Source organism: Zeugodacus cucurbitae, chromosome 2 (genome assembly GCF_028554725.1).
Source record: "Zeugodacus cucurbitae isolate PBARC_wt_2022May chromosome 2, idZeuCucr1.2, whole genome shotgun sequence".
Classification (NCBI taxonomy): domain Eukaryota; kingdom Metazoa; phylum Arthropoda; class Insecta; order Diptera; family Tephritidae; genus Zeugodacus; species Zeugodacus cucurbitae.
Genome location: NC_071667.1, coordinates 19,722,647 through 19,746,416, shown reverse-complemented (window position 1 = coordinate 19,746,416; position 23,770 = coordinate 19,722,647). Strand labels below are relative to the sequence as shown.

Below are 23,770 nucleotides of genomic sequence, written 5' to 3'. Positions count from 1 at the left end.
CCACGCTGCTGGGGAACTCACCTCATGAAAAGTTAACAGCGATTTCAGTTTTAGCATAGGGAATTCTGTAAAACGAGAAATCGCTGGCACATGAAATAATCATGTGATATTATTATTCAATTTTAATTAAATTTTTATTTCTTTTTATTTTTAATTTTTTTATACTACTTTCTAATTTAATATAATTACTATTTAAAATCTTATTTTTACAAAATTACTAATAAAATGAATGAAAAATTATGTTTATGATGAGCGTCGAACCTGTTGCCCTTTCTCAACTAGGGAATTGATGGCTGGGCAAAATAGGAAAATATGTTTGAATAAAATATGCGAGAATTTATCAATTGATGGTAGACAATTCTGAAAGTGATGTTTTATTAAATTTATATATTATTCAATAATATTTTTATTTCATTTAATTTTCTATCTATTTTTCATTTAATTTTTATTAGATATTTATTATTTATTTTAAGTTAATTTTTATTTATATCTGATTAAAAAGTTTGTCTTATTCTTAATTATTTAAATAAAATTTATAATAATCTATAATATCATTATGAACTCGAACAATCATTGATTTGCCGTCGGCAAATTTCATAACAATGTGTATGTTCAAATATTTTTGCTACCATACGCGTGCAGAAATATATATGTATGTACATACATACGTATAAATGTGAACATACAAATCTACATTCCTCACATTTGTCACTTCGACACATCTTCAAAAAAAACAACTCGCCTACAACAAAAAATTACAACAGCATTTTCATTCATAAACGCAAGCGTCGCGCACATCTCCGCGCATGCCTTGCCCGAAAGCGATTTGTCTGTAGGATGCTAAAAATCACAAATTGGACAATTTCTGATATTTCCTTCAGAAGAGAAAACTGGCAGTGGCCGAGAATCATATTCATATTTCTATTAGAGCTAGCATCTTGTGCTATGGGTTATAAAATATTATAATTCGTGGTGCGTGTGGTACGCACACATCCGCTTTTTAGAAGGTGCTCGGGTTCGAATCCTGGTCGCAGTCTTATTTTTCGCATATTTTTATATTTCTGCCACAATTGATGGCAAATATGAAAATTGATTCTTTTGTGAATTTTGTCAAGCTGCTTGCACTGTTGCCACATTTCACTAGACTTCAGCACCAGCAACGAAATATGATTTCTAATTTTTGCCATCGTCGCGAGGAAGCAGTTTGTCGACACCGACGTGTGCAGCGGGGAAAAGAGTTGACATATTGTTGTTTCTGCTTCTTGATGTTCATAGTTTTTTGTAATGAGTTACTCATGTATGTAAGTTTGTATATGCGTATATGTGCTTTGACGGCCATTCACATTCACATATTCTAATTGGTGCGTTTGCTGTTGCGCATATGAAGGAATGGTGTTGTTGTTCGTATGACGATTGCCAATTCGTAATATTCTACATACATACATATGTACGTACACTTGTAAGTTTGTAGGTCATTCGCGAATATTTGTGCGTTGGTGATTGCTCATATGAAGGAATTCCCTTTTTACGCTTACATAAAAATATATTTATGAATGAATATAGTAGATACATACATATGTAGAAATATCGTGTACGTGGTAGGTTTTTTATGTGATCGCGCATATGACAGATAATATATACATGTGTATATGCATATCTATACATACAAATGCTCATTTATACCTATAATATTTTTTAAAATGTAGCAATTTTTTAAATTTTAACACATTTAATTTATAAAACCGAAATATTGAAAAATATTTTTTTAATTTCCTACAAATTCTATTAAATATTTTTCACATTTCATTTATAAATGAAACCGAAATATTGACATAAATTTTTATTTATTTTTCTACAAATTATTTTAAATATTATTTATGAGCTGAAAAAATTCTATTGATCAGTTAAAATTTATAAAAAGTCAAAATAGTTTATCATATCAAAGCATGGGCATATCACATAAAAATGCCACTCATCACAAATGTTCATTCCCCAGCAGTCAATTCTGTTAAATAATAACGAGTAACGAGCGAATGGTGAATTCCCTACTAGCCAATTATAAGCTCTGTAAATGACCGTATCGAGCATCATACAAAAATCAAAATGCTCCTTCTCTATGTTGTAAGTTCTCTGCAGTTGCACCCGCTTTAGAGAAAAGCCGCTTAGCTGGTACTGAGGTACCAACAGAGAACTTACAACATAGAGAAGGAGCATTTTGATTTTTGTATGATGCTCGATACGGTCATTTACAGAGCTTATAATTGGCTAGTAGGGAATTCACCATTCGCTCGTTACTCGTTATTATTTAACAGAATTGACTGCTGGGGAATGAACATTTGTGATGAGTGGCATTTTTATGTGATATGCCCATGCTTTGATATGATAAACTATTTTGACTTTTTATAAATTTTAACTGATCAATAGAATTTTTTCAGCTCATAAATAATATTTAAAATAATTTGTAGAAAAATAAATAAAAATTTATGTCAATATTTCGGTTTCATTTATAAATGAAATGTGAAAAATATTTAATAGAATTTGTAGGAAATTAAAAAAATATTTTTCAATATTTCGGTTTTATAAATTAAATGTGTTAAAATTTAAAAAATTGCTACATTTTAAAAAATATTATAGGTATAAATGAGCATTTGTATGTATAGATATGCATATACACATGTATATATTATCTGTCATATGCGCGATCACATAAAAAACCTACCACGTACACGATATTTCTACATATGTATGTATCTACTATATTCATTCATAAATATATTTTTATGTAAGCGTAAAAAGGGAATTCCTTCACCAACGCACAAATATTCGCGAATGACCTACAAACTTACAAGTGTACGTACATATGTATGTATGTAGAATATTACGAATTGGCAATCGTCATACGAACAACAACACCATTCCTTCATATGCGCAACAGCAAACGCACCAATTAGAATATGTGAATGTGAATGGCCGTCAAAGCACATATACGCATATACAAACTTACATACATGAGTAACTCATTACAAAAAACTATGAACATCAAGAAGCAGAAACAACAATATGTCAACTCTTTTCCCCGCTGCACACGTCGGTGTCGACAAACTGCTTCCTCGCGACGATGGCAAAAATTAGAAATCATATTTCGTTGCTGGTGCTGAAGTCTAGTGAAATGTGGCAACAGTGCAAGCAGCTTGACAAAATTCACAAAAGAATCAATTTTCATATTTGCCATCAATTGTGGCAGAAATATAAAAATATGCGAAAAATAAGACTGCGACCAGGATTCGAACCCGAGCACCTTCTAAAAAGCGGATGTGTGCGTACCACACGCACCACGAATTATAATATTTTATAACCCATAGCACAAGATGCTAGCTCTAATAGAAATATGAATATGATTCTCGGCCACTGCCAGTTTTCTCTTCTGAAGGAAATATCAGAAATTGTCCAATTTGTGATTTTTAGCATCCTACAGACAAATCGCTTTCGGGCAAGGCATGCGCGGAGATGTGCGCGACGCTTGCGTTTATGAATGAAAATGCTGTTGTAATTTTTTGTTGTAGGCGAGTTGTTTTTTTTGAAGATGTGTCGAAGTGACAAATGTGAGGAATGTAGATTTGTATGTTCACATTTATACGTATGTATGTACATACATATATATTTCTGCACGCGTATGGTAGCAAAAATATTTGAACATACACATTGTTATGAAATTTGCCGACGGCAAATCAATGATTGTTCGAGTTCATAATGATATTATAGATTATTATAAATTTTATTTAAATAATTAAGAATAAGACAAACTTTTTAATCAGATATAAATAAAAATTAACTTAAAATAAATAATAAATATCTAATAAAAATTAAATGAAAAATAGATAGAAAATTAAATGAAATAAAAATATTATTGAATAATATATAAATTTAATAAAACATCACTTTCAGAATTGTCTACCATCAATTGATAAATTCTCGCATATTTTATTCAAACATATTTTCCTATTTTGCCCAGCCATCAATTCCCTAGTTGAGAAAGGGCAACAGGTTCGACGCTCATCATAAACATAATTTTTCATTCATTTTATTAGTAATTTTGTAAAAATAAGATTTTAAATAGTAATTATATTAAATTAGAAAGTAGTATAAAAAAATTAAAAATAAAAAGAAATAAAAATTTATTTAAAATTGAATAATAATATCACATGATTATTTCATGTGCCAGCGATTTCTCGTTTTACAGAATTCCCTATGCTAAAACTGAAATCGCTGTTAACTTTTCATGAGGTGAGTTCCCCAGCAGCGTGGTAAATTCCCTAGTACACTTCTTTCAGATTTGAATTTCAGTCGCTGTCGAACCTGCACCTTCTCTATGTTGTAAGTTCTCTGGTACCAAGTAGATGACAATACTTTTTTGAAAGTCCGTATAGTTTGGGTAAACGGTTTTCATTTCTTCCCAAGCATAAATAGTGTTTCGACTTAGTTCTAATACCTGACAATTCAAATAAAAGCTCAATTCATCTTGTGGAGATGTAAAATCGTTGTCCTTCCTCCTTCTTGTGTGCACTAGAGTGCACAAAATGGTGTCAGTGTCATCATCACTTAGGGAAACATTGTCTTTACTCCAAGATTACAAAGTCTAATTTGTACACATATATTTATATATAACTAGAAGAAATTTAAAATGTAATACCGATTGCTCCGACTTACCACCAATTTGCAGGCTACATTTGCATGTTTTAATTTTAAATCCTGCAACATATTTGAAGTGTTATTAGAAAATTTTAAATTTTTGCAGCAAAGTTGACATTTAACGTAGTTATTGCTTTTTTATTAGAAAAATGTCCACACTTCGCTTTTAACTGGCGCTATTGCTCTCAAACAACTGAACGTAAAATGCGTTTGACTTAACTGTAAATGCAGTGTTACCAGACATTCATTTGTTGATATTAAACTACGTTGACATATTAGAATTTAACTATGTTTACACCGTTTGCAATTTCGACCCTTGTAGCTAACTTAGATGAACATAAAATGTATTAAATTTCAAAATGCTGTTTGCGATTATTTTGCAATTACTCGAGTAATAGTCGAGTAATTAGAAAAGGTGTTTCGATGCAATTAAATCGTAAATTGAATGAAAATAATCGATTAATTTAATCAAATGATTAATCGTTGCCATCCCTACTTGTTCTCTACCAATTTTATGATTTTTATTTTAAATTTGTTTGCCCTTAAATAAGACCAGCCAGGTTGGTAATAACAGCTTTATTCTTTAAACATCTCTAACTAACAACAAATCAGTTTATTTTATAAAATTGTAGTTCTCCTTCCTGATTTGTTTCTTCTTCTATTGACAGCTGGCCAAACTTTCTTTCGAAAAGTGCTTATAAACGCTACTTTTTGTTCGATGTGATGGTATTAACTTATTTAGAAATAGTTCTGGCATACTTTTCTTCTTGTCTAGCAAAAATTTTAATTGGTCCACCTAAAAGTTTCAGTACTGATATTTTAATATTAATTTACATTTTTTTGTTTTGGTTTTAAAAGCCTTATTATTTCGCAGCACTGTTCTACAAATACATAGTACATATGCACGTTTCCCTCGCAACCACTTGTTGCACTGGGCACTAACTCGTCGCAGCAAAATTGCATAATGCGATGAATGCAATTGTACGCCGTCGCATTTAAATAATTTAATTGCGAAAGTTTGACATTGTTCAGCAGTGACAGCGGGTAAGCAGCAGCAGCAGCAGCAGCGGTAGTACGGCAGGCAACAAGTGGATGGGCGGAAGAATAGAGGTTTATAAATATTTTGCAAACAGGCAACCAGAGGAAGACGGACGCAAAAAAAAAAATAAATAAATAAAACCAACTGTACTTTACCGCCATTGTGTTGGCCTTTGTTGAATAGAATTAAATTTTAAAAGCATATTATTGCTGTTGCTGATGCACCGTGCAACATTTAATTGCAAACAAATGCGGTAAGCAATACAAATTGACAGCTTTTACATATATATAAATGTTTGTATGTATATATGTATGTTTGTGTGTGCGAAAATTTAATACTCTTGTTTTTTTTTGTTTTTGAATGCAATTACTATTTACAATTTTCGTTGTTGTTGTTGTTGTCGTTGTCATCTTTGTGGCTACGCTGGTACACCAACAAGTGTAGAAAAGTTCGCATAGTATAAGTACAAATTAATAAAAAACGCATAGTATTCGTAATTTAATTGCATTAAATTAATGACAATTCAGCTTCTTTATTGGTATGTGCGCGTTAAATCGCATTTATTATTATTATTTTTATTTATATTTATTATTTTTACACATACACACGCGAGGTGTGTTCAAAAAATAACGGGAATTGTAAACTTTTAAATTTTACGGGTTTGGAGAATTCAATTCTCAAAATTTTTTTACGTTGATATACATCGTTGCTTGTTCGTGAATGGTTTTGTTTACATATAATTAACCCCTTTGCTAATAATAGCATTTCATTTTTATATATGTATTCGTAGCTAATTATAGCCAATAAAAAGAGTTATTAATGGAAATCTAGAATCAGCGAAAACGTTTTGTATGAGAATTTATTGTATACTATATATCATAGTGGCCCAATTTCGTTGAATTTTACTATCTACTAATTATGATCGATAAATATTTTCCTTCCTAATTTATATTATTGTTAACTGCTTAACTGAAAAATTTATATAATATAAGCTCCGATCTGAACATACGGTTCGATGGTAGCTATATGATATATCAACTCGATTGAAATTCAGAATAACTTTCATTTGGCATTTTTCGATTATGATTACGAAAAACAAAATTATTTCAAAACTTCATGTTGTCAATTATATAGCATTATATTCTAAAGACGACAAAAACTTGATTTAATTATATTTATTGATGGATATATTACACCATTTGAAATTACTTCTTTTTACTCGTCGTTTAAGGGGTTATATACAGTTAGAGTTTTCAAAAAATCGATTTTTTATTTCATTTTCTTAATGTACATATATTTAAGAATACACACAGAAAATTTCATATCGTTCCGGTGAATAGTTTCAAATTTACAAGCAAATGAAAAATTTGAAAAGGCGTTTCAGAGTGCTTGGAAGTACAAGGTCCAAACTTTAAACGAGTTTTTCTCAAAATGGTGTTTTCAAAGTCGGTGACCAACATTACTCGAAAGCGGCTTGACTGATTAGTTTCAAATTTTAACACGATAAATATATTTTTTAGTAATTAATCGAAGATTTTTTAAATATAATAAATATTTTTTTTTTATAAACAATTTAAGGCCGAAATTTCGGTGAAAAATCGATTTTTTTTTTTTGAGAACACAGAGTATAATAGTTTTGTTCACATAATGGTTTTTTGTGTCACAAAGAAATAACAGAGTTAGATATGGGGTTATATATATATAAATGTTCAGGATGACGAGTGGATTTGAAATCCGTACACCAAACCAAAAACCATATCTCAGGATCTACTCCACCGATTTCAATGAAACTTGGTTTGTAATAGTTTCGTTACATCTCAATGATATGTTGTGAAAATAGGAAAAATCTGTTCACAACCACGCCTACTTCCTATATACCAGAACTTTGAAGTGGATCTGAATCGTTTACATTACAATATATAAAGTAAGCACTAGTGAAGATATCGGTGCAGAACTTTGCACAAAGACTATGTTAATAGCGTGGCAGCCCCATTCTAAAAATCGCCGAAATCGGACCATAGGTTTTTAAGGCCCCATATATCGAACATGAGGACCTCGGTGCTTCTAGTCTAAAATTATGGTTTCCAACTTTCAATGGACTTTATACAATATATATGACGAATATGTGGGTCAAATTATGTATTACATAATATGAATAAAGTCAAATAAATAAATTGCGAAAGTATAAAATGTTCGGTTCCACCCGAACTTAGCCCTTCCTTAACTACGTCTTAGCCCTTCCTTACTAAGTCTTAAAATACAGTTAAAAGATACCATAATATGTGTATAAATTTTTGGATCAATAAATTAAAAAGTTTTCTCAGAAAAAATTCTGGAAAATTCACTGTTTTTCGGCCGTCTAACTGTATATAACCCCTTAAGAAGCCATTTCCTTTACGGTTAAAAAGTGGGTTGTTCCAGAGTTGAAAAACCGTATCAAACGAACGCCAAAAATCACAACTCTGCAATATACATATAATATTCTGGGGTATGTAGAAGTATAGCTTCAAACCCTTTAATGTTTGGTTACAACCGATATTAAGCGTGCCTTGGTTGCCACAGTGTGATACCTTTGTTATAAAAATTAATTTCAGTTGAACAATAACTTGCTGATAAATTCTGGGTACAATTGCTTTATAAATACACAATCAACCAATCTGTTAAACGGTTTAACTGAAATTCTACACACAGTTTCATAAAGAGAATTTTGATTAATAAGAAATATTGTTTATTGTTCAACAACTGTTGATTTTTGTTCAGCTTTTCTAGTTAAAGATATTTCGCTTACCTGCTTCTATATATTAGTGGCCTAAGTGGAAGAATGAGCATAAAGTTTCATTGGATATCTGCGAGACAACCTGTAATAAGAAAAAAAAACAAATATTATTAAGAAAGTTACTATAAAGCTTGATCTATTGAGGTTTCATGCAATTGGCTTTGATTTCAGTAATTTGTTTTAAGTTGGACGCAAAACCAGAATCTCTTAACTGAGCCTGAGTCTCAATATCTGCACCTGAGACATGGGAAAATATATTCTCGTTTTTACACCACCTTTTATTTAGTTAAACATATATCCAACAGTTTATTTAAACAAAAAATTGATTTTTGTGAATTTCGTTTGAGGAGAAATCAGGCAAGAGAATCCATCATAATACCTGATCGTATTCTGAAGAACACTCAAAATAAAACAGGCCCCACAGTACAAGTGAATAGATATAGACATTACGTTCTACCGCTTACTAGGCTTCCGGGTTCCTGGGAGAGAACAAGTAGCACCTCAGCAAAACTTCTAAGTTTAAGTGGTTTAAGCAATTCAGATGACAATTTTGCAACTGTATTCATTTCTTATAATTTCGTATTTGCAAAGAAATAACCAGTCCAACAAACAAAAAAATTTTGCAATGGTTTCCGTTTGGGAGCCCATACCCAATTTGTAGAGATAACCCACTCAGTTAGACACTTGGGCTTAAGCTATCTCACTTATTAACTCATTCCATACCATACCAACACGTGCGGGATGGGATAGATACCGAGAGCTGAAGAGGGAAGCGAGACGCATTTGCAGACAAAAAAAGAAAGAGGCCGAAATGCGTGAGTACGAAGAGCTTGAGAAGCTGGCAGACAGAGGGAATGCTCGAAAATTTTATGAAAAAAGGAAGCGACTTAACGAAGGTTTTAAGACCGGAGCATCCTCATGTAGAGACCAAGGTGGTAATATGGTAACCGATGTCCAGGGCATACTGGGATTATGGAGGGAACACTTCTCCGACCTGCTGAATGGCAGTGAGAGTACAACACCAGGAGATGGCGAACCCGATCCTCCAATCGATGACGATGGAACAGATGTTCCATTACCCGACCATGAAGAAATTCGAATAGCAATTACCCGCTTGAAGAACAACAAAGCAGCGGGGGCCGATAGATTACCGGCAGAACTATTCAAATACGGCGGCGAAGAACTGATAAGGTACATGCATCAGCTTCTTTGCAGAATATGGTCGGAAGAAAGCATGCCTGACGATTGGAATCTCAGTGTGCTCTGCCCAATCCATAAAAAGGGAGATCCCACAATCTGCGCCAATTACCGTGGGATCAGCCTCCTAAATATCGCATACAAGGTTCTATCGAGCGTATTGTGTGAAAGACTAAAGCTCACCGTCAACAAACTGATTGGACCTTATCAGTGTGGCTTTAGACCTGGAAAATCGACAACTGACCAGATATTCACCATGCGCCAAATCTTGGAAAAGACCCGAGAAAAGAGGATCGACACACACCACCTTTTTGTCGATTTTAAAGCTGCTTTCGACAGCACGAAAAGGAGTTGCCTTTACGCCGCGATGTCTGAATTTGGTATCCCCGCAAAACTAATACGGCTGTGTAAATTGACGTTGAGCAACACCAAAAGCTCCGTCATGATTGGGAAGGACCTCTCCGAGCCGTTCGATACCAAACGAGGTTTCAGACAAGGTGACTCACTATCGTGCGACTTCTTTAACCTGATGCTGGAAAAAATTATAAGAGCTGCAGAGCTAAACCGAGAAGATACAATCTTCTACAAGAGTGTACAGCTCCTGGCGTACGCCGATGATATTGATATCATCGGAAGCAACAACCGCGCCGTTTGTTCTGCTTTTTCCCGCATGGATAAGGAGGCGAAGCGAATGGGTCTGGAGGTGAATGAGGACAAGACGAAATATCTCCTGTCATCAAACAAACAGTCGGCGCATTCGCGTCTTGGCTCCCACGTTACTGTTGACAGTCATAACTTCGAGGTCGTAGATAATTTCGTATACCTGGGAACCAGCATCAACAACACGAACAATGTCAGCCTCGAAATCCAGCGCAGAATAACTCTTGCCAACAGGTGCTACATTGGACTGAGTAGGCAATTGAACAGTAAAGTCCTCTCTCGACGAACCAAAATCAAGCTCTACAGGTCGCTTATCATTCCCGTCCTGCTTTACGGTGCAGAAGCTTGGACGATGTCAACATCAGATGAGACGACACTAGGAGTTTTCGAGAGGAAAATTTTGCGCAAGATTTATGGTCCTCAGAACATTGGCAACGGCGAATACCGCAGACGATGGAATGATGAGCTGTACGAGTTATACGACGACATTGACATAGTTCAGCGAATAAAAAGACAGCGGCTACGCTGGCTAGGTCATGTTGTCCGAATGGACGAAAACACTCCAGCCCTGAAAGTGTTCGATGCAGTACCCGCCGGAGGAAGCCGAGGAAGGGGAAGGCCTCCACTCCGTTGGAGGGACCAGGTGGAGAGCGACCTGGTTACACTTGGGATCTCCAACTGGCGCCGAACTGCGAAGGAGAGAGAGAGGTGGCGCACTATCGTCGATTCGGCTATAACCGGCTAAACGGTTGCAACGCCAATCACATACATACATACATACCATGTTCTTTATTTCACTTTTCGTTGGTGTGACGAGCTTTTAATGCTGTTCAATTTCATTTAGAAACATTATGCCACGCTTAATTATGTATTAGTGTGGCAACCCTCCAAACAGATTGGGAAATTTATGAGCCATGAGCGTCGAGTTAGTAGATAATGAGCGTGTAAATTGTAAGCGATGTGTGGGTAAATCATTACGTTGTAATTTAGTTAAACAAATTTGGAAAAATATGCAAATTTCGGTCTCTCTCAACATAACCAAAAACAAAAAATGCACGGTGCCTAAGCTTGCATAAGCTCAAAATCCTTTAAATATTGAAAAACAAAATTGCTTTAACACCAACTAAACGCTATTGCACATTCATATTTGTAATTCAAAAGTGAATTTTCATATTTTCAAAACATTCGAGGCTATTTTTGACATGAACAAGCAAGTAAACAACGAAAGACTATTGGACGCTCGATGTTAACTCAATCTTCAATATTTGTTGCTTGGGTTTGGATTCTTACAGTTGTAACTGTGTCCGTATTGACGAGAAAAGCTATATGTATATCATTCAATTCATCAGCTGTTTTGATTCTATCGACAATTAATAAACTCGAAAAACATGTTTGATTGTATTATTGGAATGAAAAGGAAAATAGGTTTTTAACAAACAAATCTAAAATTAAAAAAAAAAAACATGAACAGCTCACCAATCGCAGGATACTGATTCTATCTTAGTGAAAGGTAAATAATCGAACATCATTATAAGAAAATTAAGTAATATTAAGAGAATGAAGACGATACTAGCATTAACTCCTATTCAGTACAACTATTAAAAAGTTTGACTAAACAGTATCACTTTCACAATTACCAAATATTGCTTTAACAGTGCTCTCCTTACCAAATATTGCTTTAACAGTGCTCTCCTTGCTCTTTAACGCTATTTTCAGTTTCGGGTACTACCCAATTTCATGGAAAAAGTCGCAGATAATCATGATAGAGAAACCAGGTAAAGACTTGACACAGCCGTCTTCATACAGACCAATCAGTCTTCTACCCTGTCTTTCTAAAATATTTGAAAAAGTGTTACTATCAAAGATGTCTCCTTTCCTCCATGAAAATAATGTAATACCAACGCACCAATTCGGTTTTCGTGCAAAACATAGCACTGTAGAACAAGTACATAGAATTACTAACGAAATCAGAAGGGCGTTCGAGTATAGAGAGTACTGTTCTGCTATATTTCTAGATGTGGCTCAGGCGTTCGATAAAGTGTGGCATGACGGGCTTTTATATAAGATTAAAAAAAGCTTACCTCTCGAAATGCATAAAACCTTGGAGTCTTATTTAAAAAATAGAAAGTTTACTGTCAAAGTAGGAGACTTCATATCTGAAGAACGACCAATAAGAGCTGGTGTACCTCAGGGCAGTGTTTTAGGGCCAACTCTATACATAATATATACAGCTGACCTTCCAACAGCTAGTAATGTTTTGACATCAACTTTTGCGGATGACACAGCTTTAGTGAGCCGAAACAAATGCCCAATTATAGCATCAAGAGTATTAGAAGATCATTTGATTTTTGTCGAAGAATGGCTAACCAACTGGCGTATAAATGTAAACGAACAAAAGTGCAAGCATGTTACATTTTCCCTAAGACCAAAATCGTGCCCGGCAGTTAAAATGAACAATATTTTAGTGCCCCAAGCGACTGAAGTAACATATCTTGGTATTCACTTAGATAGAAGGCTCACGTGGAGAAAACACATATCGAGCAAAATAACCTGCATGAAGATAAGAGCTGCAAATTTAAATTGGCTTCTAAACAAAAAATCAAAACTTAGCCTAGACAACAAAGTTCTGTTATATAACGCGATAATAAAACCGATTTGGATGTACGGCATTCAACTGTGGGGTACGACCTGTGCAACCAATATCGATATAATTCAGAGATTTCAATCAAAAATGCTTAGAACAATCACGTGCTCACCATGGTACATGCGTAATGAAAATATCCATAAAGATCTTGGTATTCTCATGGTAAAGAAAGAAGTGGAGAACAGCAGACACAAATATTTATCCAAACTCCGAGATCACCCAAACCCATTGGCTAACGCTTTAGTACATTCTTGCAATCAATCACGTCTAAAAAGAAGAGATATGTCAGCACACTGATGAGCAACGTTTCACCAAAACAACTCAATCACTTGGTTGAGCTTGTCTAGTTTTAATTAGAATTAAGATTTAATAACTTATTGTTAGGCTCCAAAGAGCAGATTCAATAAATAAACAAATATTGAAAAAAAAAAAAAAAACTTTCACAATTAACTCTTCGAACAAAGAGATTTGTTAAGACTAACGAAAATAGAGAGAGCTTGTCTTTGGTTTGACTTAGAAACTAACCTAACTTTTACCTATCCAACCCAGCAACAATTTAAGTTCAGTTTCCACCAACGATTGTTAATTCAGCTCGAAGTTTCCAAGAAAGAATGAGTGCTACATTACATTCACTATAGAATTTTCCCTTAGAGAAAAAGATCATACTTTGACGGACTAATCTTAAATTCTACTTTAAAATTAACAGTACATAAAAATATTAAAATAATTTTCATGTGAGAATCAGAGTATATCTTAGCTGTCATCGACTACATTTAAGAATTCGATTAAAGGTATTATTAGAATTCGGCTTTATGGAACTTTAACATTTTGCCTAATGACTTGACAGGTGGCGCTATGGCATATTATTTTTTGTTTTTTTTTTTCCTTCAAATGATAAAAAATAAATAACCTCATAAGGGGTTCTAGTCTCGAATAAGGATTCGCTTACTTCGTTATTGATAGTATTGATGTTAAAATAATATTTTTTACTTATAATATTCCCGAAATTTTTAATTGAAACAGGTATTTAACTATGCCATACAAATACTGTAAATATGTATTACATACCATATAAATGGCAAACTTATTCATAAACAAACATATTTGTCCATTTATACATAAAAATATATTTTTTCTATTATTATTAATAATTACTAGTTTCATTTGTATACAAATACATATACACACAGACGTATGTTAGTAAAGAACGTATGCACTTAAATGTGGATCTGATATGCTTTTAAACAATATGTATATACAAATATTTATATGCAAGTGTGTGTGTCAAAATATAATTATAATACGAGCTGCAGAGCTAAACAGAGAATAATACGAGCTGCAGAGCTAAACAGAGAAGGTACAATCTTCTATAAGAGTGTACAGCTACTGGCGTACGCTGATGATATCGATATCATTGGAAACAACACCCGCGCCGTTAGTTCTGCTTTCTCCAGACTGGATAAGGAGGCGAAGCGAATGGGTCTGGAGGTGAATGAGGACAAGACGAAATATCTCCTGTCATCAAACAAACAGTCGGCGCATTCGCGTCTTGGCTCCCACGTCACTGTTGACAGTCATAACTTCGAGGTCGTAGATAATTTCGTATACCTGGGAACCAGCATCAACAACACGAACAATGTTAGCCTCGAAATCCAGCGCAGAATAACTCTTGCCAACAGGTGCTACTTTGGACTGAGTAGGCAATTGAACAGTAAAGTCCTCTCTCGACGAACCAAAATCAAGCTCTACAAGTCGCTTATCATTCCCGTCCTGCTTTACGGTGCAGAAGCTTGGACGATGTCAACATCAGATGAGACGAAACTAGGAGTTTTCGAGAGGAAAATTTTGCGCAAGATTTATGGTCCTCAGAACATTGGCAACGGCGAATACCGCAGACGATGGAACGATAAGCTGTATGTGTTATTCGACGACATAGACATAGTTCAGCGAATAAAAAAATAGCGGCTACGCTGGCTAGGACAAGTTGTTCGAATGGAAGAAGGTGCTCCAGCTCTGAAAGTATTCGATGCAGTACCCGCTGGTGGAAGCAGAGGAAGAGGGAGACCTCCACTCCGATGGAAGGACCAGGTGGAGAGGGCTTGGAATAACCAATTGGCGCCAAACTGCCAGAAGGAGAGATGCGTGGCGCGCTGTTTTGGACTCGGCTATAACCGCGTAAGCGGTGTCTACGCCAGTCAAGAAGAAGAAGTGTGTGTCAAAATGAATTAATATTTATTATATTGTTTATTGAAGTTAATAGCTTTGTGAATGTGCTTATTAGAATTGTTTTATGAATATCTAAATTTCCATGATTGATAAAGGTTTGGATTATTGTTTTATATTGATAATAAATTGTGGTTGTGATCAAAAGTAGTTCAAATAATTGAATTACCTTGTAACACGCTGTGAATGCAAATATATTGGTAACAGCTAAATTTTTTTTTTATTAAAATATATCATTTAAATTTGTATGGCTTATGAAATCAATATTAGCCAACTATTTTTAAGTTATCACCGCAGGACGTTTACATGTTGGTTTGATTACTCAATTTTGAATTCCATCTGATTTGTTCACTTAATAATATATACATTAGCAACAAATGAAGATATCGGATTAAAACTTAACAGAAATACTGTATTTGAGCTGTGGCATCAATTCAGCTTATTCAGCATACAACATATATGTATATGGGTTAATATGTGAGATATTTTAAAATTAACTGAGCGTATAGTATAGTCTTGATGAAGTCGGTTCAGAAATTAACTCAGCCCACATAATATATTATACCTTCGTAAAGTTCCCTTTTCAGATGTGAATACAAATTTCTAGCATTTTATTTTTTTATTAATTTAAAAATCTTTCACATTTGCTCATGCATAAATGCAAATACTGTTCAACATTTTAGCACATATTTCTTAAGCAGGTCGTGACAAATTTCAAACGTTTTTTGTACATTTCACAATTTATTGTACAACGTGAAAACTGAAGCAACGAGTACGTAGACGATGAAAAAATTGCTAATAAAATTTTGTTTATACTGCAGCAAACTCTAAAATGCATATTTATATACCATAAGTAGAAATATGTACACAAATATCGTATAAAATTGGAATTATAAAACACTTAATACCACTTAAAAATCAATAAAACAAGGAAGAATAAAAATAAGGACATAAATATCGATATGTTTTCTCATCGATTAAATGAAATTTTATTTAAGTGGACGATTTTTTTGGAAAAGCGAAATATAATACATAGTAATGGAAAAGGCTGAGAAATTTTCGAGTATAAAATGATCAGTCAAACAAGAAAATTGAAAATAAATATATATAGATAAATTACATTTTTTATATATCGCAAGCCGATAGGATACCAATAAATGGTGCTAATAGTGTTATTAATATTTTTCCCGCAGTTTTGCTGGCATAATTCATTATTTTACGATACAGAATCTAACATAATAATAAATATAGAATTGATAAATTATTTTATTATTTATTTTATAATTTACTTACTTTATTTTTATTTTCCCAAAAACTAAAAAACGGTAAAATTATCGAATTATAACCCTTTGTTACTCATTGAAAGAGGTTAATCAATTATTAAATTAATAAATAAACTAAATATATTAATTAATTTTCACGAATAATTATCGATCATTTTTAAAATAAATGTATCCATAAACTCTCCGCACTCATGTCTATCAAACAATGGACATCTATTAGATTTTTGTGTTTTTAAGTGTATCTCAAAATATCATAAATATTTGCTAGAAAAAAACATGAAAATCTATTTATTTCGTCATTTTGACCATGGAGTTGTACACATTCATATGTATGTATATAAACACATGGTTAACACATAGTTTAACAGAAAGGTGTGTGTATGCTGCAAATCCAAATAAATGTGACATTTATTTATGCAGTATATTAGTGGATTGCACAAAAATCACGTTTGTTTATCTATTATGTATTGCTTGGACAATAGAAATTTATGTCTGTATATTGGTGTGGAAGGTAGGTAGTACCTTAGTAATTTGTCATTGTCTCATAGCGCGGGAAAGTTGTGTCAGCAAAACACACACTTGATTTTATGCTGTCAAATATATGTGTGTATAACTGTGAATGCGGCTCATTGTTTTCAAAATACTGATCATGGTAGAAAACATTGTTTAAAACAACCAACTAGCAAAAAATTATCTAGTTCTAATAAAAATTTGATACAGGTTAAGTGACTCCAAGAAATCCAGAAAATTATAATGTTTAGGAAACTCTGAGTTTAAATTGAAATTTTTTCAATCTTTTTTGCAATTTTTGTTTGAAAATAGGGTTGTTGCTTCATTTATATCAAAAATTGGCGTTCCGTCAGCTGTCATATAGCTTGATCAACAACCAGTGTCATAAGAAGAAAACGCAGACTTGAAATAAATAACTATATAACTGTAAAAATAATTCAAAAGATCTATTTTCGAAATTCGCTTTCAATACGAAACTTGTCTTCTCAAGCTTGCATTCTATTTTATAATCTTAATTTGTTAATTTTTTATATTTTAATTTGTTCAATTGTAGATAGAGTTATTCCAAATTCTTCATACGAATATCAACCCTAGTTTCGTCAAATCGTATATAGAACTTCAATCATTTTATCAATCACTCAATCAATATTTGATTCGATTTTTTAGAATCTAATTTATTCCAAGATTCGCATTGCAACGTATACAGTTGCAGGCACAAAATGCCAGTTGCATGCAATATTATACATTGTATTAACATATAAATTCTCAAATGTGGTTGTGTAAATTATGTGCAATTTAATTTATAACATTTACCACAGCGTTAAAATTGTGTGCAAAAAGTGCATTTGTGTGTGACTGTCTGTAAGTAACTGTGTATTATGCGGTCAAAATAGCAGATAAGCAAAAACATTTGTACATAATGCAACTATCAGTCGACGTCGACAACACACCAAACTAAAAAATTCATTGAATAAATTAATTTTAAAGCTTCAGCGCACAAAAAAAGCAGGGCCATTTATTTGCATATACAGTTGTGTGTATGTATAAGTAAAATGTCATGTTACAAATACGAAACCAATAAAAATTAGCATCAATGTTAAAATTAAACAAATATTTGTTATTAACCAAGAGGATGTTGCGGAATTTGGTTTACTTAGATTGGTCAAGCTCATCTTGATCAACGATCTATCCTTGTTGGTTTGGTTCTGAAACTGAATAGATCTCATCTGAGCCGTCGAATCACACAACGAATACACACGAACGAGGGATTACTCTTCCATCAAAAAGCTTCTCATATTCGATAATTTGGGTAATGTCTTCAACATATTGTACTATTTAAGACCATACCAGAGTCACAAACATCTGAATTTAGTTTAAACATCCTCTCAGACGCTTGCTGTTTTGCGAAACTATCACTATATTAATATGCAATATTAGGTAAATCATTGAAAAGAACACTCCACATGTCTATTTTGATTAAAATTTGTGGTTGATAAAAGAGAAGAAGCAACAGTATAAGCAAGTGACAGAATCACAAACATCTGGATATCTTCAGCTTACGAAACCAACAGAATACAGCTAAAAAATGCAACAGGTCTAATGTTGTCGCGTTAACCAGCAGAAGAGATCTCATTTATTGTCTGATTTGGTATTAGGTTACAGCTGGTACTTCCTGAATTCATAACAAATCGAGTACCGACTACGCTTCAAGCAAGCTCCTATGACATTGAAGGCACTCCTGAAACTCCAACTATTAAAAATGAGTTTAGCTTTTATTTGTTGGACAAAGAATTAAGATTTATTAGACGATTTTTAATTTTTAACAGATTTTTAATAAATTTCCGAGATAATGCATTAATAAATTAGTAAAAAAAAGTGAAAGACAAGAAAGACAGTTTAAAATACTTAAATTTATTTGTTACGTTTTGTCTTCAACTTCTCGAAGTTGGGTGTTCGACATTAAATGAATTAGTCCAACTAACAAAACACAGAGATTATTGCTTCAACATTATTATATTCGACATTTTTCCCTCTCGATTTTTAGGTTTTATTTCTGCTATTTGATACGCGTACAAACGCGTTTAGCTTAGTGTAAAAAAAAATAAATTGAGAAAGAAATGAAAGCAAAATAAAAACAGTGAAAACGCAAAAAATGCAAGAAAAATATTTACCAAGTACGAATAGAAGTAATAACACAACGCACAGCAACCCACAAAGCAATAACAAAACCACAAATACAAAGTAATCACAAATAACAATAACAACACTAACAGTAACAGCAACAACAACAGTGGTTGTGGCAGCAAGAAAAACCGGTCGCAAAAATATTATAATTATTATATAAGTTCACTTATTGCTCTGTTGCTGATTTTCTGCGATTTATTGTTGCTGTCGAAATATTTTCGAAAATCACATCAGGCGCTACACCTCTGTCTTTACGCCAACCAACCAACATATTGCAGCTGGAGACACTCCTGTGTACATTTTGAAGATTGGTAAGTAGTAAGTATGGTATGAAAGCATATTATTGTATGCATCGATGTGGAGACTCTGGCGCCATTTGGGTTTTGTGGTAAATAAAAGCATTTGTACTCAGTAAAATGGCACATCACCAAGTTGGCCATAACCAAATGCAACCGAAACTATGGCAACTATGGCAACGGCAATAAATGCATGCTGGAGCTCAAAGATTTCCACACCGACCTACCTGCTGCCCCACTCAAGGCGCATTGACGTTGCTGATATGTAATATGCGGAAATGTACACGAGAAGAAATCTGTAATTTTAGAGACTCGGAGGATTACCCTGTAGTAATTTCTTTCTTAATATCAGGTAAATAAATTTCTCTGAATTTTTATCCAGTTCACCAATTAACTTTTGACGTCAAGCTCTCTAACCACCCTTATTCGACTGTCTGCTACTCCTTTCTTACTAACTTTTATATGTACATATATAGTATGTATATTTGGCGTAGGAACCGCTTAGGCGATTATAGCAAATCCACCAGAGCACGATATTTATTTCTCCGTTTTACAATTTGGCGCCATTTGGAAATTCAAAGTGCTGCCAGGTCAATTTCCACTTGGTCATTCCAACGGAGTAGAGGTTTTCCTCTTCCGCGGCTTCTATCAGCGGGCAATGCAAAGCTGGAATATTTCACCCATTCTGCGTTGGATTTCGAGGCTGCCATTATTGGTGTAGTTAATGCTGGTGCCCAGGTATACGAAATTCTCTACGAATTCAAATTTATGACTATCAACAGAGACGTGGAAGCCGAGACGCGAGTGTTCGATAACAGGAGATATTTCGTCGTGTCCTCATTCACCATCAGACCTATTCGCTTCGCCTCCTTATCCAGTCTGAAAAAAGCAGAAATAGTTCCTCGAGCTGAGGTGTTATGAAGGCAGATAGAGGATCCCAAGGCTTTAATCCTTCCTTATGACATTAGTCAACCAGATTCGTGGATTTGTAAGGTGAATCCGGTCACGTACTCTAAAGAAAGTGAATAATCGCGACCAGTCTGGAAAAAGCAGAACTAGTTCCTCGTACTGATGAGACAGTGACGGCAGGTAGACGTTCCCAAGCAGTAACCTCGTTATGACATAAGTGCTCAAGTGTAAGTGTAAAGGACCAAAGTGGTGGTTGTCGGCAAAAAATAGTTTGTCTCAAGCTCAATCAATCAAGATCGATGGAAGCAGTACTAGATTTCATGTGGACAACATGATTTACATTTTTTAAATTTAAAATGTCAATTGGAACATGTGTCCCGGAAGCACTGAACCATATTAGTCATTTTTACGAAAATAGCAAAACTTTCGCGCATGCAACTACCGCCTACATCTTTTTCACCTCGTATTCGGAACAGGTACCAAAAGGCGGCCTAATTTCCCACAGAGTGGCTAAAACTGGTAGCTAGAAATTTACACGCTGGTACTCGTATATATCGTACACACTTTGTGGACTTGGATCCACAAGCTGCTGACAACTACCGACAATAATAAGACTTAAAATTTCGCTGGCAGTTGAGTGGCAGCACAAATCCTGTTGCTGTAGCTACATTGTCACAACGTCACAACGTCACGAAATTTGTAATTGTAATTGCTCGTTGCCGAGATTAGGATTGGTACAACCAGAGACCACAAATGCATGTTACATAACAACCCAACATATACGCAACGGCAGATAGATACGAACTACTGATATGTAGGGGGGGGTTTACATAGCCGCATGTAAAGGAAATAGCTAAGTGATGAAAAAGGAATTCTCTGTGGTTGTCAGCTGCTACCACAGCTTCTGCCATCATTGCCGCCAATGCTCATTGCCATTGCTCTTGTCGTTTCCGCATATGCAGGCGACCATTTGCACATTTACGTCGCGCCTGCAGTCGAACTGCTGAAAAATAGAAAATTTGATTTTGAAAACCACAAACCACTTACTAGTCGGTTGACGCACACGCATTTCCGCGCTGAGTTCCGTTCCATTTGAACTCAACACTCGAACTTTTGGAGCTCGATGGTTATTAGCTATACGTTGGTTGTTGTTGGAGGCTACTTGACTATGGTTTAGAGGTCAACCAAAAGCTGGCTGCTGTGCACAGCACGTTTGATATCATACATATATACCTTTATATGCATAGTTATGGTCTTTGATAACGGGAATTGTTGTTGTTTTTGTTATTGTTAAGTGCTATCAGCGTTATGGTTACCAATGTTGTGGGAACGTTAGAGTGTGTCGAAAGTGTTCAAGTACAAGCAATTGATTTGTGGTGATGTTAAGAGAGCGGCGAAAGGAGATCAATCAAATACTAGAGATCCAATGTTTCTAGACCCAAGACGAAAAGAGACATGAAGGAATTTTTACATAAATATATAAATATGTTTGTATTACGTTAAGTATTTACCTATTTGATGTTTAATAAGTTCCTGAATTGACAAAGCCTTATCAAGTAAAGAAATCTGTATTCAAAACTCTAGTTCTACACTACACTGTACCCATTGTTGATCAAGACCAAAAAAAATTAAATTTCAAAGCCTCTGTCTAGTGTCGTTTCTGATGTTGTTTATTTTGTCTTTCGCAGCCCCGTTGGTCAGCATGTCATCAAAAATTCAGCCGTTCCGTTTAAAAGAGTAAAAAGTAATATGGTATGGAGAGTACCGTCGAACGACAAAGGGATAAGAAAAGCAGAACTGTGTGAAATTAAAGCAGTACATTTAATGCTAAGATGTCAAAATGTTTCTCAAGAGCAGAGAAGATATACTTTTCATCACGCTACTTCAAAGTAATTTGTTGTACATTCTATATCCAAGGCATTGCTTAAACAGCAACAATGTGTATTTTTCCACTCTATACCTATGTATGTACATGGACCGTCACTTGGCCTTTCTCACTGAAAGTCTATTTCATATACATAATACATATATTTTATATTAGCCCTGTACCCAATAAGAGAGAACATATCAGGTTCTATGATCTAGATTCTAATGTATAGAATTTCATATTTATAAGATAAGTCCTAATATATAAAATAATCTTATAGTATAAGTGACATATAGAATGTGTCAATAACCTTAATTTATGATATGTTTTAACTTCGCCCCAGGGTTGCCGAGTTATAGTGAATCACACATGACTAATAACCGCGTTAAAGTAATTGTTTTAATATCTCTAAATATTCTCTTATGAGTTTTTGAAATAGAGTATTTCATACTGTGCTGCTAAAAATATTCTTTAAATTTATAGGCAGGCAAGTCTAAAATCGAACAAGAAATTGTAAAATTACCACATCCCTTATCCATTCAACATCTCAAGGACCAAGAAAGCCTCATACTCCAAAACTAAGGCTTAAGCAGCATGTAACATTCGGTTGCAATTCGAAAAGTTGCCGCTGACAATTAACTGAAAAGTTTGTGCAACATCTGAGCGCGCAGCAAAAAAGTCTGCCATTGATGATTTTAGGTGTTTTATGTTTTTTTGTTGGTAACATTTTCCTTTTTTAGTTTTGTCTTTTTTGTATACAACACTAATGCATTCTCAATATTTTTCTTTCTCACACTTTTCAGCATTGCACAGTTGTAAGATATATTGGTGAATGGGTGTTTACTAAATTAAAAATTTGCCCTTTTATAACAATTTAAGAATCGGACTATCAATTCTTCATTTTAAAAATAATGTCCTTAGTAAGGCTACCAAACAAATTTCATCACCTACCCCAATGGTTAATTTTTCTCTTCAACAATTTTGGTTAAATGAGTCTTCAGCATTTTTCAGAAATATTTTGCCTCCGCCATTATTACTTTACTCCTCTCCTTTCGTAATAATTCCGTAATATCCTGATTTCGTAATGTAATTCAAATTCTGGACTTTTCCATCGCTGGAACATTGTGATCACTATAATGGAGTTTTCAGTGAACCTTTCTCAAAATATTTTTTTTCGACCCGAATGGAAAGAATCGTCGAAATACATCAGTAACCAATATTTCAAAAATTTCACAAATATTACAAAATTTATCAAAAAAAAATTCGACAAAAAATAGTCCAGATGTTGGTGTTCTCTTATTAATTTTCAATTATTTTTAATCTAACCAAAAAAACAGGTCTGTGGTATTTCATAGAAAATGCCGGCATACTTTTCAACAACACTGTAAACACATGCAGTCAAACCCAAGGAACGCGTCCACAAAATTAGGTTCGTAAATAGTCGACGTAGTCAGAGGACACACTTTCACGTTCTAACTGTAATTAATTTGCGC

The 23,770-nt window shown here is 34.0% G+C and overlaps 1 protein-coding gene across 9 annotated transcripts in view; it reads right to left on the bottom strand.

The window, feature by feature from the left end:
• LOC105217823 (cadherin-87A) overlaps positions 1-23,770 on the bottom strand; it is a 266,466-nt gene that overhangs the window by 86,176 nt on the left and 156,520 nt on the right. For 7 of the 9 annotated variants that reach the window (XM_054225543.1, XM_054225541.1, XM_054225544.1 and 4 more), the window contains one exon: positions 8,517-8,586. The exons of the other annotated variants lie outside the window; for them this stretch is intronic. Coding sequence is in view for 4 of the 7 variants with exons in the window: in XM_054225541.1 (XP_054081516.1) it covers positions 8,517-8,557 (41 nt within the window). In the remaining 3 variants the exon portion in view is untranslated. The remainder of the gene's footprint in view (positions 1-8,516; positions 8,587-23,770) is intronic. 9 annotated transcript variants of the gene reach the window in all.